This window comes from Bubalus kerabau, chromosome 5 (assembly GCF_029407905.1).
Source record: "Bubalus kerabau isolate K-KA32 ecotype Philippines breed swamp buffalo chromosome 5, PCC_UOA_SB_1v2, whole genome shotgun sequence".
Taxonomy (NCBI): domain Eukaryota; kingdom Metazoa; phylum Chordata; class Mammalia; order Artiodactyla; family Bovidae; genus Bubalus; species Bubalus kerabau.
In genome coordinates this window covers 123,474,856-123,494,860 of record NC_073628.1, presented here as the reverse complement: position 1 = coordinate 123,494,860, position 20,005 = coordinate 123,474,856, and the positions used below count along the sequence as shown (strand labels likewise).

General features: G+C 43.6%; 1 protein-coding gene across 1 annotated transcript in view; it reads left to right on the top strand.

The window, feature by feature from the left end:
- Positions 1-1,031: 1,031 nt before the first annotated feature.
- Positions 1,032-20,005, top strand: part of KCNK2 (potassium two pore domain channel subfamily K member 2) — a 139,227-nt gene continuing 120,253 nt past the window's right edge. The window contains exons 1-2 of the mRNA XM_055583662.1: positions 1,032-1,202; positions 4,641-4,951. Of these exons, the coding sequence (XP_055439637.1) occupies position 1,202; positions 4,641-4,951 (312 nt within the window). The 5' untranslated portion in view covers positions 1,032-1,201. The remainder of the gene's footprint in view (positions 1,203-4,640; positions 4,952-20,005) is intronic.

Sequence of the window (20,005 nt, the reverse complement as noted above, 5' to 3'; positions counted from 1 at the left end):
AGCCAAAGAGGTTTTGCTCTGAGAACCAAATGGATTTTTCTTTCATTTCCTTTGCATCCCTAAATGTCTTCATCCTGGCTCCCGGTGCCTTCCCCCATTAGATCAACGTTGTGCTGACAAAAGCTAGTTGCCCAGGTCCAGCACCCTGGAATATGGTGGGTGGAGGTCGCTGGGGCTTGATAAACCTTCCCCAGGCGCGGGCTGGAAGAAATCAGCATCCTTATTACTGTCCCCGCTCCAGGGATCTCAGGGGGTACGTTTCTGTACAGCCCTGGTGGGGGAGGGAGGGGAGGATGCCCACGTGCTGGAGTCCAGGACCCCGCTCCCCAAAGCTCGGTCCCACACCTTGCAACCCGACCTGGAAGGAGACAGGTTGGAGCCGGGTACCCGAGAGCGTGAGTGAGGATGTAGAGAGGGGGCAGGGTTAGCGGACCGGTCCGAGAGGAGAAGAGGCAGCAGGTGAACCCAAGGGCTGGGCCCGCAGGCAGGGACGCGGATTGAGGGGGGCCTCGGAAGAGCCAGGGGAGACGAGGCGAGGGTTGGGCTCGCAGGGCTGGCGGGGAGGCGAGCCCAGGCGGTGAGACGGACGGGGAAGGGGGGGCGGGGAACCCAGGGGGAGGGAGTTCCGAAAGGAGGGAAAGGAGCGAGCCTGGAAGGGAGAGCAGCGGTGGCCGGCCGAGCTGCGAGCTGGAGGGCGCCAGGCGCGCCCAGACCGTGCCACCCCCACCTTCGCCCCCGGGGCGCCGAGGGCTCTGCCGGGGAGACGCACAAAGACATGCGAAGAGGGGCTGAGCGAGGCTCGCGCACAAAGACGCCGGGGCGCACGGCCGCTCGGGCTGCACCCACCGCCCCCGCGCCGCGCCGCGCCGGGGCCGGGCCAGCGCGCAGCCCGGGGCGGAGCGCGCGGCGGCGGCGGCGGCTGCGGGCCGGCGCGGGACCCGGGTCGCCCGCGCTCTCCGGGTGACCCGGGCCCGGCCGCAGGCGCGCGCGGGGGCGGCGGCGCCCCAGCCCAACTTGGCCTCGGCCTCGCCCTCTGCCCGGCCCGCGGGTGTCCCCTCCTTCCCGCGATTCCGTGTCTTCTCACGCTCCCCTCCTCCCTCCCCGCGTCCAGCCCTGGCTCTCCCCACCTTGTAAAACAAAGCCGGGGGAAAAAAATGCCTGCCTGTGCAGCTCGGAGCGCGCAGCCCGTCTCTGAATAAGAAGTGAGTACAATGGCGTGTTGTTTGTAAAAAGCTTCAAGTCCGTCTTTAAAAAAAAAAAATTTTGTGAATGCTGCATGCCTCATGCTTCCCAGCGCCTCGCGGGAGAGAGCCGGCTATAGAGCAGGAGGTGAGACCCCCGGGTACCCCACCCCTCCCCATCTCCCGCCGCGCGTTTTCCGTCCCAGCCAGTCCCGGGAGGGTTGCAAAAGCCCCGCTGGCAGCACGCGGACGTTTTCCACCTTTCGTTTCCCGTCCAAGGTGTTGGATCCCAGTCTGGGGTTGGAGGCAAATCTATCCCCGGATCCACTCCTGGCTGCTTCTCCCCACTCTCCCGCGGGTGCCTGGGTGTTTTGCATCTGTCTTGGGTATAGGTTTGGGACACTTAGGGGAGTTTCCGAAGGAGGAGGGTCAGCTCTTGGGAGTCGCCCGACGGGTGACCCTGGTCACACTTGTTGCCCACAGCGCGGTGGCATAGGCAGTGGTACTGAAAAAAACCCATTTCTCCTGGAATTGAGTCGTCAGTTGTGGCCGGGAGCTAAGAAGACAGACGTGGGTGCGGATGAGAGGCTAGGATTAAGCGGAGGCTGTGAGGTGCTGCAGGCAGAGAAGGGAGGGCGTGATGGTGCCCAGAGTGTGTGGAAGGGGTGAATCTTTGATTCCTTATTCTAAGGAGCTTCTCTTCATGATCATACATCAAACGACATGGAGATGGAAACCCAGAGGGTTCCCCATATTCGTGCAGAAAGACTGTTGTTTTTTATTTTGGTGTTTCACCAGGTTCTGCCCATTCTGTCTGCCAAATGTGCATTATATATATTTCTGCTAATTAAAAAGAAAAAGCAATAACTTAAAAGAATTAAAATACACCAGGAAATGTTTTAGCTTAATAATACACACAGTACACACACAGTCTTTAAAAAAAAAAATCTCTTCCTTTCCCCCCAATCATATAATATCTTAGTTTGGCATTGCAATTTAGGGTTGGGATTTGGGAGCATCAAGGTAAACGGTCTTGGTGTTTTCCAGTGCTGCAGACAAGAAATCAGTGATGGGAAAAATCAGAAAGATGAGAAGAGAGCACAGAGAACTGGGGAGGAAAGGCTTGGACAGCTTCTTTCAGAGAGATAATGTGGAGTTTCTGAGTGATTTTCTGTTATTTTTGTTCCAAAGATGGCTTAATTTTAGATGATGACCTTTATTTTTCACTGAGACTCACTAAGCAGCTTGGAGGTGGGGTGAGGTGGCTAGACAGCAGATGACAGTAATTTCAGCTGTTATCAACATTTCTATTAAAATGTTTCAAAAAATTAAAGCCTTGAACACGTGCTGTGCCATGCTTAGTTGATCAGTCGCATTGGACTCTGTGGTCTACAGTCCAGACCCCATGGACTGTAGCCATGAAACACATATCCAGTGCTTATTTGAGATGAAGTTTCCTTTATGAATATCACGTGTTAAAAGGTGTCTGCTAATTTGAGGTTTTATTTGAAGCAGGTGACTGTATCAGGAGGAAAATGTGTACATATCTATGCATAGCAGGTTGAACCATTTGAAACTGCTGAAATGACCTGTACTTATGTGGAATCCCCACTTGGAGCCCAGGCTACAGTTACTTCATCAGGGCGCTGACTTCCCTTCAAAGTCAGAATCATTCAGAGTTATGCTGATTGAGGAGCACTCTGTTACCTGCCATCATTACACAACACTCCTTACTTAGGTCTGGTGCTTCATATAGCTTTGTTGCAAAGCTTCTTTCTGATGGGCAACAGATGATTTATTTTATGAACTCCAACTGTGACAGTCCTACAGTTAACTCACAGTGGTAGACAAGAGGGCAGAGTATGTAGTCATGTGAAAATTGACACTCCTTCAGTTCAGTTCAGTTCAGTCGCTCAGTCATGTCTTTGCGACTCCATGAATTGCAGCACGCCAGGCCTCCCTGTCCATCACCAACTCCCGGAGTTCACTCAAACTCACGTCCATCAAGTCGGTGATGACACTCCTTATTCCCTTCTTATTCAAGTAATTTCAGGTACCTGTATGATGTTTGGGTGCAATTACATAGGTATTTCTTATGTACTTACCTAAAAAGTGTTATTCAGATTAGGTTATAATTTTATTAAACACTAAAGTAATTTTGGGCTTCCCTCATGGCTCAGCAGTAAAGAATCCACCTGCCAATGCAAGAGACGTGGATTCAATCCCTGGGTTGGGAAGATCCTCTGGAGAAGGAAATTCCAGTATTCTTGCCTGGGAAATCCCATGGACAGAGGGGCCTGACGGGCCATGGGGTTGAAAAAAGTCATACATGACTTAGCAACTAAACAACAACAAAGTAATTTTACTTATATTTGTAAGAATTATGGATGGTCAATCAATTATTCTGTCCGAGTTAATGATATTTTGACGTGTCCCCTCTTTCAGCCATTCTATTACCCCTTTTGGTTCAGTGTTGCCTTTCCAATCAAATACTCTGTGGTAAATGGCTTATTTTCCGTTTAGCAGGTTGAAGTCTAGTATCTCTTGACTTTTCTAAAAATAAATCCATTAATGATATTTTGGAACAGCTGAGATAAATAATAAATGGATTTAGAGTCACCTCAGAGTATATGGGAATTTGTAAGAGAACGCATAAATCCACTCTAATGGAGCAATTAGCTTTATACAGAGCATGTAGGTCTAAGGTGTGAGACAAGGTTTTCATTTTTTTTTCTTGATAATGTTCACTGTTAAAATGGAAAGAACATGTCATCTCTTGGCTGCACCTGTGATTGAGCCAGAATGGGTGACAATACTTTTGTTTTTCTTTTTTCAAGATATCAGAGATTGAATAACAACCTACAGAGAATACTTAATCATGAGCCCACCTTGGACGCGGGCAAAAAGAAATGATAGAGCTATTGAGTGGTTTATTTGCTATCACGTTTTACCAGATAATTACTAATGTTTTACTTTGAGCAACAATATCTGGAGTGCAAATTCACTTATAATACAGCTCCTTTATTGTAATGAATTTTTAGATAATTTGCTTGTGATATAGAGTGTTATTGAGAACAGGAATAATACATTAGCCTTCTTTATAAGCATTCAGATATCTACTTTAGTACCATCAACTCTTAGGAGTTCTGCAAATGTGTTCACTAGCACGTTGGACAGGTATAAATTTTTAAATTAATTAGGAAGACTGCAGTCATTCTTTTATTCATTTTTTTTTAAGGTTCTTGGTCCACCTCCTGGTTTTTTCCTCCTCCTATTGGAAACCCCAATAGCAGCAGAGAGCTGAGACCCACCCCCTTCTCCCTGAACCTCATATATGGTCCTGGATGCAACCTCATGGGCACACTTCTGGTTTAGGCTCTGGAGCTCTCACCAGGATAGCAGGCGGAATCCAGACCACTTTTGCTGACCCCTCTAACCTCCCTTCTCTGTTGTTGGCAGTGGCGGCCCCTGATTTGCTGGATCCTAAGTCTGCTGCTCAGAACTCCAAACCCAGGCTCTCCTTCTCCACCAAACCCACCGTGCTTGCTTCCCGGGTGGAGAGTGACACGACCATCAATGTTATGAAATGGAAGACGGTCTCCACGATTTTCCTGGTGGTCGTCCTCTATCTCATCATCGGAGCCACCGTGTTCAAAGCCTTGGAGCAGCCTCACGAGATTTCCCAGCGGACCACCATCGTGATCCAGAAGCAGACGTTTATTTCCCAACACGCCTGTGTCAATTCAACCGAGCTGGACGAACTCATCCAGGTAAGGTGCCCAGGAGTTGTTACTCCGTTTTCCCTGCGGGGAAGACAAGTAAGAAGAGGCAGTAACTCAGCATTTGGCCGTCCATGTGCCCGCGGGGTCCTCTGCCACTTTTCCCCTTAGCCTGGACCTCTTTGGTTTCTTTTTCTTGTTGCTGTGCTGCCTCCCTCTTTTCCTGCTTTTGTCGTCTCTTCTCCTTCTCCTTCACCTTCATTTCTCCAGCTCGCTGCTCCTTCTCATCCCCTCCTGCCCTTGTATTTCTCTGCTTCTTTCCTGTTGTCACCTCCCTTCTTCCCGTTTGCCTGGTCTTGGAACTGCCAGTGAACACCCGTGCACATGGGGTCACCCTGCTGGAGGCCCTCAAGGTGAGAGGACCCTTGCCGGCTGAGAAACTTGGCTGTGACAAATGAAGGGAAGCTACGAGGTGGGGAAAGTGCAGTAATTGTGACACTGGCCGTCGCAGGGAAGAAAAGATGGGTTTGTGGTGCGACCCGCTTCAGGTGGGTACCCCTCATGGTTAACAAGCCGTAGCTCACTTCTTTAATCTAACCAAAGTATAACTCCAGTAACTGGCCTTTTTAGGTGTCTGGGCAGAAGTGATTAATCATTGCTTCTCTAAACCCCAACTAAAAGCAATTTACTACTAACACAGAAAAATGGAGTTTTTGAATAAAAAGTAATTTAGTTTTAATTTACTCTATAATGGCAGAGTAGTATTCTTATGGAAAAACTTTTTTTTCCAAAAAAATGTTAATCCCAAAATGATGTAAAAATTTCAGTTAGATGCCTTGGAGATGGCTATATTTTTGTTGTAGATTTCTTTTGTTTAAAAGAATACATTGATCCAACCAAGAATCTTGGTCAAGATGAAAACCCTAGAATTTTATTTCAAGGAGAGATCTGATTGATAATTGAACACATTTTAACTCTCTCTCTCTCTATATATATATTCATTTTTCTATGGAGCCTATTTTTCTTACCAGTTTTAAGTCAAATGAGATTGAAAACCATTCTGTGAGTCATCAACTGAGCAGTTTCTTCCTCATGTTATGTTTGGTTTTTTACATCATTTGAGTGAGCTGGGATAGTCGATTGAGGGAAGAAATTATTAGTGATTTTTTACCCAGTTTCTTGCTCTATGGCCTTTCTTCTCATATTCCCTCTTGCCATGTATCCCCAAATGTTACTTCTGTCTTTTATTGCCCTATTTATAGAATACACACACAAGTTCTCATTCAAGTTTTGTTAAAAGCTATGAAAGCTAGTATGCTCTTATCCTCATCTACCACATTCAGCACTTCTGCATCTCATCTATTGGACTTAAATTTTGGAAAGGTTCTTTAGCCACTAGATACTGAATTCCCTACTATTTGTAGATGATGGCGCCATTTTCAGTATTGACAATGTACCTGCCAGATAATATTGATTCAACCATCCCATTTCTTATTCCTGCATAAGATCATTTCCACTTCACTCTTGATTTGTGCATATCATCCGTAGCGGTACTAAAAATCTTTGAAGAATCCCCACTTCCCTTGAGTTTTAGAAGAGTTCCTGGTTATTTTGGCAGAGGAAACATGAAGTTGTGATAAAAATCTAAACTTTGGGATTGGATAAGATGTTTTAAGGAGACGGCAATGGCACCCCACTCCAGTACTCTTGCCTGGAAAATCCCATGGAGGGAGGAGCCTGGTGGGCTGCAGTCCATGGGGTGGCTAAGAGTCAGACACAACTGAATGACTTCCCTTTCACTTTTCACTTTCATGCATTGGAGAAGGAAATGGCAACCCACTCCAGTGTTCTTGCCTGGAGAATCCCAGGGATGGGGGAGCCTGGTGGGCTGCCATCTATGGGGTTGCATAGAGTTGGACACAACTGAAGTGACTTCACAGCAAGATGTTTTAAACTCCATTTGAGTACTTTACTAGAGGTGTTATCTTGAACAAGTAATTTCCTCTCTAATCCTTAATCTATCTAGAATGAAGGAAGAAAAGCTATCAAACAGGTTGCTGTGAGGAGTAACGAGATAATCCATGTTAGGCATTGAGGTGCTCAAGAAGTGTTAGGTTTGTTTGCTCTTGTTGTTATTTTTCCTTCCCTGCTTGTCTTTTAATTGGGTGGAAGCATCTGTTTCAGGCAGTTGCATTCTTACCTTCTCCAGAGAGATTGTTTGTCTTTGGCAGAAAAAGAAAATGTTACATTATTTTTGGAATAAACACAAATGGAGCTCAGTATATGTCCTAATTTTTATTTCTTTCTGCTATCCACAGGCAATCCATTTTAGCCTTATTGATATTCACTGCTGATTGAGTATTTTTGCTTCTCAAAAAAATCTTAAGGATTTTGGTGCTTATTCAGTACTTTTAAATGCAGAGGTTGCCTGTTATTTATAGTCATATCCATCACCTTTCTAACCCTGTGGTTTAAATAAATTATTTTTCTCTCTTTGAATATAACTTCTTCTTATCAGAGAAATCTTTGTAATGGCATGGCTCCAAGGGTCAAGATCAGTGTCTAAATAGGGAGGAAAGCGAATGAGCCAGGAATCATATATTAGAATTACATTTCATTTGTGTGATTCTCATAAATTTCCAAGTGTTTTCCCCATGTTTGTTTCCCCTTTTACTCCTGCCTTAAAGCCTCATGAGTAGTCATATTAGCAGTAGTATCGCAACACTACGGATTAGGAAACTAACACACAGAAAGCCCCACTGACTCACTCTGACAGTATCACTAGGATCAAAGTTCAGGTCTTCAGATCTGGTTTTATTCCTCAGAGTCTGCACTCTTTCATGGCTTTCAGTGCTGAGGGTGAAACAGGTGATGTTAGAAGTTCAGGCCTAGTGCTGATAGAGAAGGAATTCTGGATTCTTTTTGTGATGAGTGGGCAAGGAGGAGGAAGTGAATAGTAAGACAGTAAGACCTGCATCAGTTAACCTTAGGTTACCTACATTAACCTAATCTTTGTTATTGTTCAGTCACTAAGTCATGTCTGACTCTTTGTTACCCCATGAACTGCAGCACGCCAGCCTTCCCTGACCTTCACTATCTCCCGGAGGTTGCTCAAAGCCATGTCCATTCAGTCAGTGATACCATCCAACCATCACATCCCCTGTCACCCACTTCTGCTCCTGCCCTCAATCTTTCCCAGCATCAGGGTCTTTTGCAATGAGTCGGCTCTACATCAAGTGGCAAAGTATTGGGACTTCAGCTTCAGCATCAATCCTTCCAATGAATATCAGGGTTGATTTCCTTTAGGATTGACTGGTTGGGTTTCCTTGCAGTCCAAGGGACTCTCAAGAGTCTTCTCCAACACCACAGTTCAAAAGCATCATTTCTTCGGGGCTCAGCCTTCTTTATGGTCCAACACTCACATCCATACATGACTACTGGAAAAACAGTATCTTTGACCAAATGGACCTTTGTCAGCAAAGTGATGTCTCTGCTTTTTTTTTTTTTTACTATTAATTACACCTCTGAGTGGGCGATTGCAACCTCATTCCACGCTGCGGTTGTGTCACAGGGTAGCCTACGTTTGGGGGCAGGGCGGAAGGGGAGATAGGGGAATGCAGCCTTAAGGCACACGAGGGCAGCTTCTTCTCTTTTGATTCCCAACATGTGTGTTCCATCTAAGTGCTGTTTTTGGCACAAGCCCTCTAAGGCAAGACTGAGGTGGCGGCAGAGATATCAAGACAAAGAGATCTTTTCTGGGATGAAATACTTTGAAAACTTTGATTTTTCAACTTTCTTTACATTTGTTAGTTTGATATCAGTACAGAAAAATATATGGAAACATCTTTAAATTTCAAGAGTCATGAATACATTAATAATAGCCAAAATTTAATGAGTAATTTCTATGTGCAAGGCAATGTTCTAACTCTTTATATGTGTTATTTCCTTTAATTTTCTTAAACAACTCTATGAGGAATGTGCTTTATTATGTATATTTAACTTACATGAAACTGAATCAGAAGGAGCTAATTTTCTCAAAGTTAGACTGTACTGTTATTCAAAGCTAAATGGACAGACTCCAGAGCCTGTGCTTTTTGTTCTTAAATTTACTGCCTCTAAAAACAGGTAATAAGCATTAAAGTTTGCTGCAAAGTTCTCTATCATTTTATTTAGTAAAGTGTAATGAATATCAAATTATAGTCCTCTATATGCAATGATTTATATTCAATAGCATAGCTTTCTCTCCATATACATAGAGAATATATAACCTGTATTTTAATATTCTTTTTGGACAACACTTCCTGGTTTACTCCTGTTTGAATGTTGTAAGCCCGTAGAGGCATAGTTATATTGCTGCTAAGTCACTTCAGTCGTGTCCGACACTGTGCGACCCCATAGATGGCAGCCCGCTAGGCTCCTCTGTCCCTGGGATTCTCCAGGCAAGAACACTGGAGTGGGTTGCCATTTCCTTCTCCAATGCATGAAAGTGAAGTCGCTCAGTCGTGTCCAACTCTTAGCGACCCCATGGACTGCAGCTTACCAGGCTCCTCCATCCATGGGATTTTCCAGGCAAGAGTACTGGAGTGGGTTGCCATTGCCTTCTCCAATATGTGAAAAAAAGTGAAAGTGTTAGATACTCAGTCCTACTCTTTGGACTGTAGCCTACCAGGCTTATCTGTCCATGAAATTCTTCAGGCAAGAACACTGGAGTAGGTTGTCATTCTCTTCTCCTGGAGATCTTCTCACCTAGGGGTCAAACCTGGGTCTCCTGAGTGGCAGGCAGATTCTTTACCATCTGAGCTACAGGTTGCTGTTGTTGTTCAGTTGCCAAGTCGTGTCCAGCTCTGCTCGATCCCACGGACTGCAGCACACCAGGCATCCCTGTCCCTCACCAACTCCTGGAGTTTGCCCAGGTTCACGTCCATTGAACTGGTGATGCCATCCAACCATCTTATCCTCTGTTGCCCTCTTCTCCTTCTGCCTTCACTCTTTCCCAGCATCAGGGTCTTTTGCAATGAGTCAGGTATTTGCATCAGGTGGCCAAAATATTAGAGCTTCAGCTTTAGCATCAGCCCTTCCAAAGAGTATTCAGGTTTGATCTCCTTGCTGTTCAAGGGACTTGCAAGAGTCAGCTCCAGCACCACAGTTCGAAAGCATCAATTTTGCAGCACTCAGCCTTCTTTATTGTCCAGCTCTCACATCCATATGTGACTACTGGAAGACTCTTATATTAGATGTACCTGGTTTTGATCTAGTTATTTCCGTGTTTGCTGAATCAGTTATGAGATTTAAAAAAGAGCAAAAATTTTTGATCTATACATTGATAAAAAGTATTTCATGGGATATTTGACTTTTGTTTTACCATTTGAGCTCTACCCTCTGTGAGGTAGATGGGTAAGTTATTCTATCTGCTCTTTGGGTGAAGAAATGGACACATTTAACATGTGGTAGGTTGTGTGGTAGCCTCAGTTCTAGGTCTTGGAGTCTTCCTGTTGGGGGGATTATATCCTCTGCATGGTTCCCTCCTTTCAGTTTTGTCGTTATGGATTCATTCAGTGGCGTTTATTGAGCACTTCCATTGTGTTGACCTTTGTGCTGGATATTGAGCCAAGTAAAGTGATGGAAATAACTTGGCTTCTCTTAAGATCCTCTCTCCTCCAGAGTCAATGAAGGAGACTGTTATGAACTTAATCATAAGGTAAGCACTTACAGATTGGAGCTGAGCTGCTGAGGAAGAAATTAACCACCCAGTGAGAGTGGAGAAGACACAGAAGAAGTAGTGCAAGGGAAACTGGATTTTCATTGTGGAATCAGAGCTCTCCGGAGGAAGACTGGGGATCAGCAGATGTTTGAGGCAGAAGGCATGGTGTAACTGGATTGTCTGGGTGTGACAGGCGGCATTATGAGCAAGTCTGGCAGAGCAGAGCAAGGCCTCTTGTTCCATATGAAGGAGGTGGGCTTTATCCTAGGCCTGGTCCCCTCCTTCTGGAGGAGGGGTGCCACTGAGGGCATTGGCTGGGTACCAGGGGATGCCTGGAGCTACCTGCCTTCTTAGAATGCCAACAGACTAGACTTAAAAAAAAAAAAAGAAAAACTTTGTTTTATATTAATTCTACTATCACTTATTCATTCACAAGTATTTATTAAATTCCTGCTATGTGCATTGTCCCAGGCACTGAAACACAGTAGAGAATAAAACATGAAAATTCTTGCTCTGGGTGAGTTTGCATTCTCCTAAGGGAAGAGAGTTTGTTAGGGAGTGATAAGTCTCAGGAGGAAAAAATAAGAGTGAAGAGGGGTAGGAAATGTTGGATGGTCCTGGTGATGAATGTTAGATAAGGTCACTGAAGAAGCTTCACGGATAAGGTGATTTTTAATGAAGGAATTAACTCAGGGACCATCTGGGGAATAACACTCAGCAGAGGGTTCGGCATATCCCAGAGATGAGAGCGTGCCTTGCGTGCAGAGGAGCAGCTGGGATGCTGGGAGGGCATGGTAGAGAGGGATGTCAGGCAGGTAATGAGGGCCAGGTCCTGTAGGGCCTTGTAAGTGATAATCAGGAGTTTGGCTTTTTTGGTACAGATGAGTGTCCTCTGGCGTGTGTTTCACCAGGATCCCTCTGGCTGCTGATTTGAGAATGTCTATTCTCAAATAGAGAATATTTGCAGGAGGCCACGGGCAAAAACTGAGAAAGCAGTTCTGAGGCTCCTGTGGTAATCCTGGTGATGGATCAGGGATAAGGGAAGCTTGAAATAAGGTGGTTGTGGTAAAGGTTGTAAGATATGGTCAGATTCTAGATATAGTTTGCAAGGCTAGCCAGTGAGACTTACTCACGGACAAGATGGGCAGGGCAAAGGTGAGGCGTTAAAGGTAACCCCAATATTTTTGTCCTGGGGAACTAAGAGAAGGCAGTTTTCATTTTTCTGAGATGAGGAAGAGTGCCAGGGGAGCTTAGTTTTTGGACTCTGATAGTGTCCATTAGACAGACTTTGGTTACTGAAGAAGATCCGTGCATGTGTGCATGCTAAGTCACTTCTGTCATGTCCGACACTTTGCGACCCTGTGGACTGTAGCCCATCAGGCTCCTCTGTCCATGGGATTCTCCAGGCAAGAGTACTGGAGTGGGTTGCCATGCCCTCCTCTAGGGGATCTTCCCAAGCCAGGGGTTGAACCCACAACTCTTATGTCTCTTGCATTGGTAGATGGGTTCTTTACCACTCGTGCCACCTGGAAAGCCCAAAGAAGATTCATAGGACCCCAAGTAACAGTGAGGGAACATGGCACAGTACTGCAGCACCCACAGTCCATGCCAGGCCATACTCTTTCCTTGGATCAAGAACCGCCCATGTGTGCTTAGAACACCACGGGACCAGGAAGACCAAAACAGCATCTTGACTGGAGTTTCCGGTCCCCTGCTGGCCACTTCGGCATTTTCTTGCCATACTGTCAGCCTCGGTGGCACTGCTTTCCAGGAGACTCTCTGGGACCAGGTGCAAATCATCTGTCACACTGTCATCCACAAATAATGCCAGCAAGCTGGTGCTCACCTCCCTGAAGCGCCTCAGGCCGTGGTGATAAAACAGCACCCTTGGTGTGTCTCATGCCTTTATCAGGGGACGGTGTTGTATGGTTATTTTAGCCCAACGGCTCAGGCCAATTCCAGCGCAGCCAAGTTAAATCTGAGATGCCTGTGAGCACATCCAAGGGTTGATGTTGTGAGGGATGCTGGAGATGGGTTGGCCTTTGGGGGAGGGGTCAGGAGGAAGATATCCTTTTGGAACTCATCTTTATGCCAAAACCATTTGAAGTCAAGATTTTGGATAAAATCACCTGGGGAATGGGTGTAGGTTGAGATGAGCAAAGATTACAGTAAACTCCCAGGAGAACGTCAACATGTCAAGGTTGCTAAGAAATAGATCCCAAATTTACGTGAATGATTGATTTACAACCTAAGATTTCAAGGCGGTTTCTCTCATTTTAGCAACCTGTATCGCCCCATTCCCCCACACTTCCTAAGGTTTCATTTTTCTTTGCGTAGGGACTCTTTAAAGAAACATGTAAAAAGTGGTCTCTAATCATGGGAGCCACTGAAAATGTTTGAATGGGGGGTGATTATGTTTGGGACTGTGGCTCTCTTAATGGCAAATAGGATAGTTGGGCATATGAAAAATGCACAAAATATACTGATTGTATATGGTGGTGAGTGATACTACATGGTTCTACATAGATTCACACCATTCTGTATACAATGGTTTGGTAGCTATTATTTTATTTTGTATAAGCATCCAGGTATATAAAATATTTGGCTTCCATTTAGGGGAACATACATTCATCTTTTATACATATGTGTGTGTTTGTGTGTGTGTGTGTGTGCTTAGAGGCTTAGTCATGTCTGACTCTCTGTGTCCCTATGGACTGTAGCCCACCAGCCTCCTCCATCCATGGGATTCTCCAAACAAGTAAACTGGAGTGGGTTGTCATTTCCTACTCCGGGGGATCTTCCCAACCCAGGAATTGAACCCGCTTCTCTTGCATCTCCTGCATTGGCAGAAGAAATCTTTACCACTTTACCACTGTGCCACCTGCGAAGCCCCATATATATTATACACACACGCATATGTTCATCTTTGATCATTTTATTTATGGATACAATATCATGTTGTTCAGAAAGCATCTAAAATGGCTGTCTTTTCTTTTGGATGAATTTTGACTTTAGAACATGGTTTTAACAAAGAAAAAAATACCCCCCAAATATTTAAACATCCCATAAATATTTTTGGGTTAATCTCCGGAGAAGGCACTTTTAGATAGCATAATGTGTAAACTTCCAGTTGCTGTTCGTTGTTCAGTTGCTCAGTGATGTCCAACTCTTTGTGACCCCATGGACTACAGCGCACCAGGCTGTCCTTCACTATCTCCAGTTTGCTCAAACTCATGTCCATTGATTGATGATGTCATACAGCCATCTCATCCTCTGTCATCCCCTTCTCCCTCTAGTAGCATGGATTATTTTACCAGAATATCTAGGAGTTATTTAAAAAACTGGGCTTCAAGGGTGAGGATTGCTCAGGAACACTGTCTTCACAGTTACAAGAAGGAGTAAGGTATCAAGGGTGATACAGAAGTCTTAAGGAAAACCTTGTCAATTTCCAGTTTTCCTGGGATTTCCTGGAATTCTCTCATTTGCTACTTTCTTAGTGAGATGTGTTTGCCTCCCATCTCTCCCTATATTTTAATGCTATCTTGACTTTCAGAGTGAAAGCATTAAAATGGAAAACTTTTTTTCCATGTGTAAGTACATTAAGTAACAACTGAGATATTTTCATTCACTGTTTTCTAATTACACTTAAGTTTTTGTATAAAGCATAAAAGTAGTTGTCAGAAAAATATTTTATCTCCAAAGGATATATGAAAATTAAGTAGTTAATATTTGTTAAAAGATTAGTAAGGTCCTATATGAATATTATATATCAATAAAATATGACCCAAACTGATATGATTAAAAAGGAATATTTTCAAATAATAATGGCATGATTTTATAGCTGGAATGGTTATTGGAGAATATGAGAAATTCTTTTGCAAATACATTGTAATACATTTAAAAATAGATTTTGGCTGACAACTTATTTGGGCTAAACTAAAAACATGACTTAAATATAAAGCTCAAATAGTATTAGAGTGACTAGTTTATATCTGTCAATATCAATTATGATGGTGGCTGTAAAATTCTTAGAGTTGTATATTTACATTTTAATTTTGTCATATATTTGAATACTATTTTGCATGTTAAGGCATATTACATTACTTAATTCACACAGCCCCTGACATGTATATTTTAGTTCACATTTGTACAATGAGGAAACTGAGGCACAGACAGATTAAGTGCCTTGTGGTTCAGGAAGAGACAAAATGGTACCTTGATTAGATTCTTCCTTGTGACTCCATCTCCAGGGCCTTTTGCTTAGATGGTTACACAAGAATGTGTGTAGCATAATGTCTAGTGATCAGATCAGATCAGTCGCTCAGTCATGTCTGACTGTTTGCGACCCCATGAATCGCAGCACGCCAGGCCTCCCTGTCCATCACCAACTCCCGGAGTTCACTGAGACTCATGTCCATCGAGTCAGTGATGCCATCCAACCATCTCATCCTCAGTCGTCCCCTTCTCCTCTTGCCCCCAATCCCTCCCAGCATCATAGTAGTACCCAATAAGTATTTAGTTCAAGGGTGCTGGACTATGCTGTGCTTAGTCACTCAGTTATGTCTGACTCTGCAACCCCATGGACTGTAGCCCACCAGGCTCCTCTGTCCATGGGATTCTCCAGGCAAGAATACTGGAGTGGGTTGCCATGCCCTCCTCCAGGGGATCTCCCCAACCCAGGGATTGAACCCAGGTCTCCCACATTGCAGGCAGTTTCTTTACTGTTTGAGCCACCAGGGAAGCCCAGAAATACTGGAATGGGAAGCCCATCCCTTGTCCAGATCTTCCTGACCCAGGAATCCAACCGTGGTCTTCTGCATTGCAGGTGGATTCTTTACCAGCTGAGGTACCCCAGAAGCCCTAGTTCAAGAATACATCTTTTTAAGAAGTAATTTGATTTTGTTTGGTCAGGAAGCAGAGAGGTTATTCTTCATCATCCCTTTTTGTAGATAAGGAAACTGAGGCACAGAATGTCTAACCCCAGGTTACTCAGCCTTTTTTGGCTTAAGGTCCTGACAGTGGCATAACAAGCATTAGAATTGCAGAGTTGTCCTTCTGGAGATTCTGTAGTTCGTTTCCATTGTTCCAAATGCCTTTTCGAAAGCAACATTATTTTCTTGTGTGTTCTCACCCTGGGCCCCGGTTTTATCCAGTCCTGCAGACTAGATCAGATTTCTGACTTGGGCACCAAGGATACACTGTCTTCATTTGAAGTTGCTAGTGCACCTATATACTCCATGCCGAACTTAGATCAGCAGCAGAAGGTGCAGCAGGTCTGTAAGTGTGAAGGCAAGATAAATGCTTGTGGAAAGCTAGAGTACAATTATAAGGCCACAGTGAGCAGCTAAAATATAATGCAGAAACACGTGATTAGGCACAAGTCATGCTGAAGCCTGAGCAGGTGAGTTAAGTCAGGGAAGGCGATTTAGAGCTGGTGAATTCTTACCTGGAAGGAGGAGGTGGACAGAAGTGAAAAGTGCAAAAGCAGAGGGAAATAATTGCAACAGACTAAGTTAACATTCTGTCTGTAGGATTATAGCACTTGCATCCCTTTCTTCACTTGTAACATTCACAAAGTATTAATAGTATCTTGTACAAAATCCAGATGATTCCAGTAGATACCAAGAAGAAGGTAACAATCTGAAGTCCTTCCCCCCAGAGTTGGCCAAGACCTCTCTTTAGGCATTATATACAAATGGAATAGACTGGTGTGTGTGTATGCACACATATGCATATGTCCATGCAGAACTGTACACACAAGGGATCACACAGGCATGCCATTTTGCCATCTCCATTTTTTGCTCACCATTGTGTAGGGGGCAATTCAGGAATATTCCAAGTCTTCATGTTAGATATCATCTGAAGGGTTTTGACATAGAAGACCTGACACAGAGTGCTACCCACACCCCACCCCCCCCTCCCCCCGCCACCAGTGTCCCTTGTGGTGGGGGATTTAAATTCTCTTTTGGTCCTTTGGTCCAAATGGTTCATTCTTTTCATAAGTAATGTGCAGAGGAAACTGAAGTATTGACTGAAGGGTTCAAGTACGGAGCATTGAAGAGTATAGAGTAGAGCCTGTGGCATTGCAAGAGAGAACTACTCCTCTCTTCTAGATCTTGGCGTAGTAGAACTGCTACATCCTGAAATATTTTCATCTCAGGAAATGAATGATGGTTCTTTTTTAGCCATTAAACTGGGAGCCTCTGGTCTAAACTCAGAGGCATGGCCCCATTCATTCCTATTTTGTTAATTTTAAGTATTCACATAGATTAGATGATATCCTTTTCAGTAAGGGAATGAGATGATGTTTTCTATCTTTTTCAGCTGTTTCCCTGCCTTTTATTTTTATGAACATTTGAATATCTTGGCTGAATCAAGAAGAGTAATTTATCTAGCTTAGGATTTCTTACTCTTAACAATGGTACTAAGGAACATTTAGAAACAGTACCATGGTTCCCTTTATAAAGCCAGCTTTAAAAGGGATATGTCTACCCTGTGCATTCTGACATTATAAAAATCTGTCATGGATCTAATATCCATAAGCTTAATTTATCTAAACTCTTTGAATTTAGCTGTATTTCACCCTGTACCTTCTCTTGAGATATGTCTTACTTTCTATTCAATAAAGTTTTTCCTTTCATTTGCTCTTTTATAGAATTACATCCTTTAAGTTTTAAGCCACTTGCCTAGTGAATTTTGCAAACAAAGAAATGTAATTCCCGTCTACAGAGAGGGACACTGTCTTTTTAATCTTCATCCCTTACTGCATCTAAATTCATTCTCACTCAGCTTGTATGCTTTTATAATTCTTGACGATGTGTTTTGGGTCTTTGACTTTCTGGTAGTCATGATTTTTAATCTTTTCCTTAGCTTACAGCATTTCTTAGATTATTTTACTTATCCTTTTTTGAAGGATAAGTTAACATTTTGATAAGTGTCAATTAAATCTATGGACAGTATTCCAGAAGAGGAGGAATCATAATGTAGCACAAGAGTGGCTGCCGGTTTTGATTCTTTCTGTCCTTTTTTTTTCCTTCTGTTTTCCTTCTGTTACCTGTCTAGTAATGCCTAGCGTTTGTATGCTAGCATTGTTGAATGATGCCTTCAGGCAAAGAATTGCAGTGATTTGAGGCTTCTTCTAGGTTACTGAAAACACTATTTGAAAAGGGTGCGTGCGTGTGTCCTCATTTGCTCAGTCATGTCCGACTCTGTGACCACATGGACTGTAGCCCATCAGGCTCCTCTGTCCGTGGGGTTTCCCAGGCAAGAATACTGAAGTGGGTTGCCATTTCCTCCTCCAGGGGATCTTCCCAACCCAGGGATCGAGCCTGTGTCTCTTGCATTGGCAGGCTGATTCCTTACCACTGAGCCACCTTGGAAGCTCATTTGAAATGGTTAACCTAGGTTATTTTCTCACAAGTCCATTAGTTTTCACTTGACAAAGATGAGCTTCAATTCTCATTCGTGTGCCTCTTCACCCAGGCACGTGAGATTTTAAAAATTTAATTGAAGATCAGGCATTTCACAATCCTCAAGATCATGGTAGTACTTCCACTCTTGGACATTTCCCTTTTTAGTGTAAAATTAAAACTGCAGGACAGATACCTTCAAACAGATTTAACCCTTTCAGATATATATGTATTGTATCTACATTTCTAAACTATTAAAGGCTTTCCTTTTAGATCTGTAACCAAATGTATGCTTTTTTTACAAAGAATGTTTATTTCTCAGTCTTTAGTACATACTCTTCTTTTTATGACTTCTTACATTTTGCTAATTAGTTTCTATGTCCTTATGCACTCCCTTATAATAGCTGTTTGATTGGCGAAGCCTCCTTTCTCTATGCACAACTGCTTTATTTCCCCTCTATGATTAGTTATTTGCATATGTGTTCAAAAATATACTCAATGTGCTTTCATTCTGTTCTGATGTTAATTTTTCTCATAAAACTCCAGTTTATTTAGAATTTGTTGTTATATGTGAGAGAGCTCCAATTAGTACTCAGTCTATAATGATGTTTTGTGAAACTGCCAATATTTGCAGAGTGTCAAGTTTAAAAATGGCTTCCCAGGTGGCTCAGAGGTAAAGAATCTACCTGCCAATGCAGGAGACACAGGAGATGCAGGCTTGATCCCTGGGTTGGGAAGATCCCCTGGAAAAGGAAATGGCAACCTACTCTAGTATTATTGCCTGGAAAATCCCACAGAGAGAGGAGCCTCGTGGGCTACAGTCCATGGGGTGACAAAGAGTTGAAAACGACTTAGTGACTGAGCAGCAAGAGCAGCAGCCAGCCAGCAAGTTTAAAAGTATGTGCTTCTTTTTAGGGGTACCTAAGAAATCACAGCTTACCAGAAACTTGTAGAAGTAAGTTATGTTCTCTGGTGGTGTGACCATGAAGGGGACTCTGGGCAATAAGTAAAGTGACGAATGTGAGCACTTTGGACAAGGTGAAGGCCCGAAGTAGACACTGTCACATGACCAGGTTGGTTGCAGTGATGCACATTTCAGTAAAAAGAATTTTTAATTCTTGAATGTTCCCTTTTCAGGGTCCCCACATAGTTTCTTGGCTATTGTAAAACCTCTTTTCTCCAGTTATGCATCTATTGTTATTTTGCTAAAACTCACTTCGAGGAATATGAGGGGGTCATCAAAATTCATAAGCGAAAACAGGGAATGTTCCTTTGGGGCAAATGAAAAGTTCTCCTTTCCTGTCACTGTTATTCATATATATAGAGAGAGGGTGATTGAAAAACATTTGATTTAAGTGACAGATATGGTAAAAGGAGCGCCTCTCTCCTTGGACATCGTGTGCATTCGGCCTAAGAGGACACTAATGTACCAAGGAAGCAGAGTCTGAGATTTGTGGGTGAGGAGACACTGGCCTGTGTCCGTTTAGATATTTTGGTGTAGCTCTTCGAGCAGAGGTACCTCGCTTCTCCTCCATGTTTGAAGGGGCACCCTTAGGGAGGTTTTGCGTTAACCAAGAGTCACATGTATCTGTAGTGCTGCCTGTGTTTCCAATAAGGTGAGAGTGTAGTCAGGATTCACTAACAGATTTCCAAGCAAGGCAAGGCCAAATGGGTTAGAAAGGAGAAGCATTGTTATTAGATGGTAGAGTTCTTATGTTTTATTTTCAGGGGGAATAAAGGGAAGGTCTTATTTTCTTTAAAATAGTCTTGGAGATGAATACAAATTATATTCTTTAGCGGGCAGCGTATTTTCACGTAGCAGCATCCAGGTGTTTCTTGAGCAAAGAAGCAGCTGGTGAATATGGCAGAAATCTCCTTGGCTTTGACTTTAGAGCCTGCTCGGGCGATTGTGCTGTTTTCTAGTTAAACAGAGTTTACAATGTTAATTACATATCAGTCCATAAGGAAATGTAAAGGTTTCTGGGTGCAGTTCTG